The sequence below is a fragment of the Trichechus manatus genome, unplaced genomic scaffold (assembly GCF_000243295.1).
Source record: "Trichechus manatus latirostris isolate Lorelei unplaced genomic scaffold, TriManLat1.0 scaffold00039, whole genome shotgun sequence".
Lineage (NCBI taxonomy): Eukaryota > Metazoa > Chordata > Mammalia > Sirenia > Trichechidae > Trichechus > Trichechus manatus.
The window spans coordinates 6,051,708-6,060,687 of record NW_004443975.1 but is presented as its reverse complement, the minus strand read 5'-3'; the positions used below and the strand labels follow the sequence as shown (position 1 = coordinate 6,060,687).

Below are 8,980 nucleotides of genomic sequence, written 5' to 3'. Positions count from 1 at the left end.
GCAAGGACTTTTGTTTTCTTTTACACATTTTTATTTATCTTCAAAAACTATTAATTTTACATTTTTGTATATGTTTTTATATCTCACTTTAGATGGTAAACTCACAGAAGGCAGAAATCTGAACTTCTGTTTCCAAAGTAAAATAAATCTAAGTAAAATGGGAGATGGTTGCACAACATGATTAATGTAATTGGTATCACTAAATCGTACACCCAAGAAAAAGTTGAATTGGCAAATGTTGTGGTATATGTATTTTTACAACAATAATAAAAAAATAATAATCCTATCTCTACAGTGAAACATCATGAAATGTTGCTAAGAATTAGGGGAGTGGTATTATATGGAGGTAATATACATTATAATTCATAGTTTACCACCTATGAACTTTTGAAGTAAACTTTTCCATCTTCTACTTGTGTCACTTACCTTTTTGGGTGCTGTACATGCTTTTGAATATTTACTAGGCCGGAAATTGAAAAGCACAAGACCCGAGGTCTGGTCTCTAGGAGAAACAACTCATGCAGGTTAGTATAGAATTACAGGAGAGGTAGACCTGAATCTGTCTTGGTGTAGACAGATGAAAAGTCCTATGCACACAATAGGATTGAATCCACCATGAATTCTAGAGGCCTAGAGTGTGTGGTGGTAACTGTTTACTGCTTCTGCTAAGGCAACTCTGCATTGTGGTCATTTCTTAGAGTCACTCCCATCTCTTGGTGTCCATGCTTTGACTGGCAGAGGGCTGGCTCAATGGGAAGCAGGAATGGGCTTCTATCAGCATTCCCACGCTCTATTTCATGAACACCCCCAGTCCCTGGAGGATGGAGATCTGCTGGTGACATCTTGTGCTACTTCCTGATGGGACTGTAAGCCTGTGGCTACTGCATTGGTTCCTCTTGTAGACTCTACAGATTCTCCCTCACCTCCCTGTTGATACACTTTTGGGACAATAAAGACTAAGTTATGAAATTCGTTTTCTGAACCACATTAAGTTGCATAATATGTGCTGGCTAGTATCACAAGGTAGGTCAAACATAATGCCTTTCAAGTCTCTGAAGAGCACGTGGATCATTTTGTGTTCAGGCAAAATGCGAGGACTCAACAATGACAAAAGGAGAAATTTTGAAATCTTTATTCACACCCCACACCTACTAAGATGTTTACTTTTCCAGAAAAACTGGGAGAAAACAAACACACACACAAAACTAACCACCAACAAATGTCCTGTTTCTTTCAGCATTAATTACCTTTCTATATTTATTAATTTATCATATAAAACATAATAGATAAGTGAGGATACAGATAGCACATTTTTAAACAACTGCTATGTTCCACCAATTCGAAGACTAACACCTTTGAAATCACAAGCATCTTATAATTACGGTGTCTTCCAAGCACAGGAGGAGTCTCTGGGTGGCGCCAATGGTTAAACCCTTGAATACTAGCCAAAAGATTGGTGGTTCAAATCCACCAGAGGCACCTCGGAAGACAGGCCTGGCAATCTGCTTCTGAAAGTTCACAGCCTTGAAAACCCTATGGAGCGGTTTTGCTCTGCACACAAGGGGGGTCGCCATGAGCTGGAACCGACTTGATGGCAACTAACATCCACAACAAGCATAACAGGCTTTTAGTTGAGTTTTGTTAGTGATACAAAAAGTACTAGGGGTCTTACGATTTGATGGAATCTTGATAAATTCCGTAATATTGTGTAGATTTATGAAGGATACTAAAGGAAATATCGCATCTTCAATTTGCTACACAATTTCTCCTTTTATAGGTAGATTTTTTTTTTTTCCTTCCATGGCTGATTTCAAAGCTTTTGATATTTTCACTCAAACTTCAGACTGACCTAAAGTATTCTGGATGATGTTATGTCTGTTCTACAGCTACAGAATTCTGAGCAAATATCCACAAAATCAAAAATACCCAAAGGTACCCACCACATTAGATGAACCAAGAGAGAAGTTGGTGGGTGAAGGAAAAAGAAATGAACTGAGCCTCCTCCGATTATTGTGGCTAAAGTATCATTTTCTCCCTACCCTTCCTGGCCATTATCACATCATCCTGCTTTATTTTCTTCATAGCACTTATCACCATTTGGAATTATCTTGTTTTTATTTGTTTACTTGCTGTTTGTCTTCTCCCACTAAAGATATGTTCCATGAGAAGAGTACTTCACCTTTCTTGTTCACTGTGTACTTTAAACACTTAGAAAGTACCTGGCATATAGTGGGTACTCAAACTCACTTGGACTAGCAGCAGACTAAAGAAAAATGGACTTTTTCGTATAAAAATGTCATTTTTCCAGAAAATACTGAGTCAGGCAATAAGGACAACCATAAAACCAGTTGCCATCTAGTCGACTCTGACTCACGGCAAGTCCATACGTGTCATAGTAGAACTGTGCTCCATAGGGTTTTCAGGAGCTGATCTTTTAGAAGCAGATCGATAGGCTTTTCTTCTGAGTTGCCTCTGAGTGGACTCAAACCTCCAGCCTTCAGTTAGCAGCCAAGCTCATTAAACTTTTGCACCACCCAGGGACTCCAAAGACAACCATATAAATGCCTCAAGACACAATGCCAGACCGACTGTCTTCCTCCAGAAATTTTAAGTGCTTAAGTGCTATGTTATCCCAAGGGTCAAGGGTGGTGTTTTATCTGACTCTACTCACATTTAAACCTTTCTGTGATATTAGAGCTCTTGTTTTTACTTAAGTATCATATGACAAGATTTTGGGATAGGAATTAATGATAAAACACGCTTGAAAATTACAGAATTAAGAAATAACTCGTTTTTTTCCCCATCTTCATTTGGATGAATGAGAACCTTCAGACAGGGTCAGGTTTCTGTTTAACTACCAGGAATATATTACATTTTTATACATTTAAATAGTAATTTTGCATCTATTCAGGCATTTAAAGGAATCTGAATTCTGGATATTTAAAAGGCTAGGAGGCCATTTAAATAGATGAATACCTACAAATCAATAACCTGAGTAGCATATTTAATATTGAATAGGTTCTTTTAAAAATCATACTTACTGTAACTTGAAGTAATCATCTACTGCCTCATAATTTACAGCCTGAGAAAATGTTACATACTAAAAAAGAAAAGAAAAAAGTTTATGTAAAGCAGGAAAGGGGTTGGGGGGGGGCACGTTAGTAGCCTATTACTTTCCATGTCCATTCACATAAAACACCTTCATTAGGGTATATGTTAATGCTGATCACTCAAAATCAAGTTTTCCTACGACACAATGCATACTTTCAAGACAGATTTAAATTTTCCTTTAGCTAAGAAAAAATATATATTTAGCTCTTTTCCCCAGTTTCGTTTCTATTTCAGAAACCCCAATTATGTATATATTAGATGTACTTTGTTACATTTTGTTATTTTTCCTTTTAATCTTATACCATCATAGTACTTTCATTTATATTGCCTCTCTCTCCCGCCTCATTTGGCTTTCGTCATTGTAATATTCTTATGTTCTATTTATTTTCGGAGCTTAGCAAACTTGTTTCACTTTATTTTGTAATAACCTTGTCTCTGACCTTTTTTATTTCTTTCTTGTGGTTTCTGAATTAGGACACATACCGTATTGTCTGTTGTTTTTGAGTAATTTTTTTTTTTTGGTAAATGCTCATCTACTTTTTGCATATGATCATGTTGTTTTCTTTCCTCTGAGATACCTTTCACCTCAGTTTTTAGCATTCCATAAGGATGCTATATTCTCAGGGTAACGCCATTTATAGAACATACATGCTACAGAAGGCAGAAACTTATAAGCCCTAAATTTTTTAAAATATATGTATATTTATGTCTATTTATATATGTATATTTATATATGTATATTTGATTGTATTTTAGGTGAAGGTTTATAGACCAGATAGTTTCTGATTAAACAGTTAGTACACATATCGTTTTATGACAATGGTTAACAACCCCACAACATGTCAACACTGTCCCTTCTCAAACTTGGGTTCCCTATTACCAGCTTTCTTGTCCCCTCCTGCCTTCTAGTCCTTGTCCCTGGACTGTTGTGTCCCATTAGTCTCGTTTTGTTTTATGTAGCTAAGCCCTACGTTTTTAAAGTATAGTAACTACAATCTCTGTATCCTTATATTACCTTTCAGAATTCCTGATATATATGTATTGCGAGAAAGAGTGACAAAGAGAAAGATCACTTAAATTTGGTTCTGTATAATCAGTTGTGATAAGAAGAGAGACGACGTGCCTCTAAATAACAACCTTAGTGAAAAAAAAACTTATTTCTGAGAAAAGGTTTATTTTCTCAGATACTGGAAGTGGTGTAACAGAAAATGTACACTCTTTTGTGATAAAGTTGAAGACTGTGAAGGTCATTAAATTAAAAATGAATCTAGTTCCATGTTCATAGAAAGGGCTGATAGTCATATTTATATCTGTATTCTATCAAGGGCTATCCTTTCTTTTATATGTAATCATAAAAATAACTTTATAAGAATACTCTTACACATAATTAAGCTCTAAAAGTTTAACATTATCTTTTGTGAAATATAACTACATTCTCCAAGCTTTGCTTATTAGTTGTAATTTAAATAGCATTTGAACTTGGGTCTGTAACTTGACCTACGTATATGTGTATTATGTGGAGTTATATATACTGAAAATAACCACACAATGGAACTATTTAAAATATATATTTTGTGAATGTGACCATCTATTAAAAAAGCACATCATTGTAAATAATTAAGAGATGATTTGGATACTTCCATTTCCAGTAGTGGTGGACTAGGTTATATGAACAAAATCTCCCTCTTAAAAACAAGCAAGCAAACAAGAAATACTAAAAATATCAGATATTTTAAACGCCACCTTAAAAGTATCAAGTAACAGACATAGTGGGAACTGCCAGTCCATATACTGAGGGAAACTGGGACTGTAGAAAGTAAGACAGAATATCAGAGCCCATAATCTACTTTGTCTGTAAAGGCATTTTTCAACCTAGTGAATGGAGGGAGAATTCAAGGTAGAGAATTAAATAGGAGAGCCTCTCTACATTAATCAATGCTATCCGAAAACTATACTCTCAGGGTAAGGGTAGACCAGGACTAAGTTTGCCCTTTCCTCAACACTTCACCCTTCAGGGACTGAAGCCATTGAGTGATCAGAAAAAGAAAGAAAAGGAAAAAAATCGTGTCCTTAAAATTTGTGGCTATAGGAAATTTATATCCCAGAATTGTTTGCTTGGGTGACTCAGGATTTGAGGAAGTCCCAGCGCAGTAGTGCCCCTAGGTATCCGGCAGTAGCAAACACAGAGCATCTCCAGAGTAAGGCATGTTCTTACTAGACCTCAGGGAATTATTAATAATATTTTTCAAGGACAATGAACAGCACATAGTCAAAGATAATCAAGCACAAGAAAACAAGATACATATGAGTAAGAACCAGCATAAGCAATAATGGGAGAGAAAACAGATGAAATAGACATGCTCAGACTTCAGATATGGAACTAACAGGTGTAGATTATAAAACAGATGTGCTTACTAGTTTTACAGAATAAACTACAAGCTTGAAAATATCTGTAGTGTAGAAGAAACTATAGAATGCGTCAGTGTATTTTAAAAAGGAAAAAAGAAAACTTCCATAAGTTTAAATACAATAATTAAACTAAACACAGAATGTGTAATTTTGGCAGCAGATTGTTGTTGTTAGGTGTCGTCGAGTCGGTTCTGACTCATAGCGACCCCATATACGATAGAATGAAACACGGCCTGGTCCTGCGCCATCCTCACAATTGTTCTGCTTGAGCCCATTGTTGCAGCCACTGTGTCAATCCGTCTCGTTGAGGGTCTTCCTCTTTTTCTATCACCCTCTACTTTACCAAGCATGATGTCTTTCTTCAGGGACTGGTCCTTCTTGATAACATGTCCAAAGTATGTGAGACAAAGTCTTGCCATCCTTGCTTCTAAGGAGCGTTCTGGCTGTACTTCTTCCAAGACAGATTTGTTTGTTCTTCTGGCAGTCCATGGTGTATTCAGTATTTTTCACCAACACCATAATTTAAAGGTATCAATTCTTTTTAGGTATTCCTTATTCATTGTCCGGCTTTCATATGCATATGAGGCAATTGAAAACACCCTGGCTTGGGTCAGGCACACCTTAGTCCTTAAAGTAACATCTTTACTTTTGAACACTTTAAAGAGGTCTTTTGCAGGAGATTTGCTCAATGCAATGCGTCATTTGATTTCCTGTGGGCTGCTTCCATGGGCATTGATTGTGGATCCAAGTAAAAGAAAATCATTGACAACTTCAACCTTTTCTCCGTTTATCACAATGTTTCTTATTGGTCCAGTTGTAAGGATTTTTGTTTTCTTTATGTTGAGGTGTAATCCATACTGAACATTGTGGTCTTTGATCTTCATCAGTAAGTGCTTCAAGTCCTCTTCCCTTTCAGCAAGCAAGGTTGTGTCATTTGCATAATGCAGGTTGTTAATGAGTCTGCCTCCAATCCTGATGCCACATTGTTCTTCATATAGTCCAATTTCCTGGCTTATTTGCTCAGCACATAGATTGAATAAGTATGGTGAAAGGTTACAACCCTGATGCACACCTTTTCTGATTTTAAACCTCTCAGTATTCCCTCGTTCTGTTCGGATAACTGCCTCTTGGTCTCTGTACAGTTTCCTCATGAGCAATAATTAAGTGTTCTGGAATTCCCATTCTTTGCAATGTTATAATAGTTTGTTATGATGCACACAGTCAAATGCCTTTGCATAGTCAATAAAACACAAGTAGAAGAACTGATGCATTTTAATTACGGTGCTGGCAAAGAATATTGAATATACCATGGACTGCCAAAAGAACAAACACATCAGTCTTGAAAGAAGTACAGCCAGAATGCTCCTTAGAAGTAAGGATGGTGAGACTTCGTCTCATGTACTTTGGACATGTTATCAAGAGGACCAGTCCCTGCAGAAGGACATCATGCTTGGTAAAGTAGAGGGTCATCGAAAAAGAGGAAGACCCTCAACAAGATAGACTGACACAGTGGCTGTGACAATAGGCTCGAACATAGCAAGGATTGTAAGGACAGCGCAAGACCAGCCAGTATTTCGTTCTGTTGTACATAGGGTCGCTATGAGTCGGAACTGACTTGACGGAACCTAACAACAACAAGAACAAATATCTTTCTGGTATTCTCTGCTTTCAGCCAAGATCCATCCGACATCAGCAATCAATCATATCCCTCTTTCCAAGTCCTTTTCTGAATCTGGCTTAAATTTCTGGCAGTTCCCTGATGTACTGGGCAGCCATTTTTTAATTATCTTCAGCAACATTTTACTTGTCTGTGATGTTAATGATATTGTTTAATAATGTCCGCATTTGGTTTGATCACCTTTCTTTGGAATCGGCACAAATATGGATCTCTTCTGGTTGGTTGGCTAGGTATCTGTCTGCCAAATTTCTTGGCATAGATGACTGAGCGCTTGCAGGGTTGCATCTGTTTGCTGAAACATCTCAGTTGGTATTCCGTCAATTCCTGGAGCCTTGTTTTTCACCAATGCCTTCAGTGCAGCTTGGACTTCTTCCTTCAGTACCATGGGTTCTTGATCATATGCTACCTCCTCAAATGGGTGAACATTGACCAATTTTTTTTGTGACAGCGACTCTGTGTAGTCCATCCATCTTCTTTTGATGCTTCATGCATCTTTCAATATTTTCCCTGTAGAGTCCTTCAATATTGCAACTCAAGGCTTGAATGTTTTCTTCAGTCATTTCAGCTTGAGAAATGCCAAGGGTCTTCTTCCTTTTTGGGTTTCTAACTCCAGACCTTTGCACATTTCATTAATACTTTATTTTGTCTTCTCGGGCCACCCTTTGAAATCTTCTGTTCAGCTTTTTTACTTCATCATTTTTTCCATTCCCTTTAGGTGTCTACATTCAAGAGCAAGTTTCAGAGTCTCTTCTGACATCCATTTTGGTCTTTTCTTTCTTTCCTGTCTTTTACATGACCTTTTGTTTTCTTCATGTATGATGTCCTTGATGTCATCCCACAACTCCTCTGGTCTTTGGTCATTAGTGTTCAATGAGTCAAATCTGTTCTTGAGATGGTCTCTAAATTCAGATGGGATGTACTCAAGGTCGTACTTTGGCTCTCATGGACTTGTTTTAATTTTCTTCAGCTTCAACTTGAGCTTGCATATGAGCAATTGACGGTCTGTTCCGCAGTTGGCCCCTGGCCTTGTTCTGACTGATGATACTGAGCTTCACCATCATCTCTTTCCACAGATGTAGTTGATTTGGTTCCTGTGTATTACACCCAGTGAGATCCATGTGTACAGTTGCCACTTATGCTGTTGAAAAAAGGTATTTGCAATGAAGAATTTGTTGGTCTTGCAAAATTCTATCATGCTATCTCTGGCATTGTTTCTATCACCAAGGCCATATTTTCCAACTACCAATTCTTATTTGTTTCCTGCTTTCACATTCCAATCACCAGTAACTATCAATTCATCTTGATTGCATGTTTGATCAATTTCAGACTGCAGAAATTGGTAAAAATCTTCAATTTCTTCATCTTTGGCCTTAGTGGTTGGTGCATAAATTTGAATAATAGTCGTATTAACTGGTCTTCCTAGTAGGTGTATGGATATTATCCTATCATTGTCAGCATTGTACTTCAGGATAGATCTTGAAATGTTCTTTTTGACGATGAATGTGATTCCATTCCTTTTCAATTTGTTATTCCCGACTGTCATGGATTGAATTGTGTCCCCCCAGAAATGTGTGTAGCAACTTGGCTAGGTCATGATTTCCAGTATTGTATGATTGTGTTATCTGATATGATTTCTTTATGTGTTGTAAACTCTATCACCATGAAGAGATTATATGTGATCTCCTTACACTTTGTAAATTCTATCACTGTGATGAGGTTATACTGATGAGGTTGACAAGATTAGATAGTGTCTTAATGCAATCTCTTTTGAGATATAAAAGA

The 8,980-nt window shown here is 37.1% G+C and overlaps 1 protein-coding gene across 1 annotated transcript in view; it reads right to left on the bottom strand.

Annotated features, from left to right (window-relative positions):
* Positions 1-8,980, bottom strand: part of CATSPERE (catsper channel auxiliary subunit epsilon) — a 169,773-nt gene that overhangs the window by 82,463 nt on the left and 78,330 nt on the right. The window contains exons 12-13 of the mRNA XM_012555409.1: positions 3,042-3,100; positions 423-502 (exon numbers count right to left, since the gene is read on the bottom strand). Coding sequence (XP_012410863.1) covers positions 423-502; positions 3,042-3,100 — 139 coding nt within the window. The remainder of the gene's footprint in view (positions 1-422; positions 503-3,041; positions 3,101-8,980) is intronic.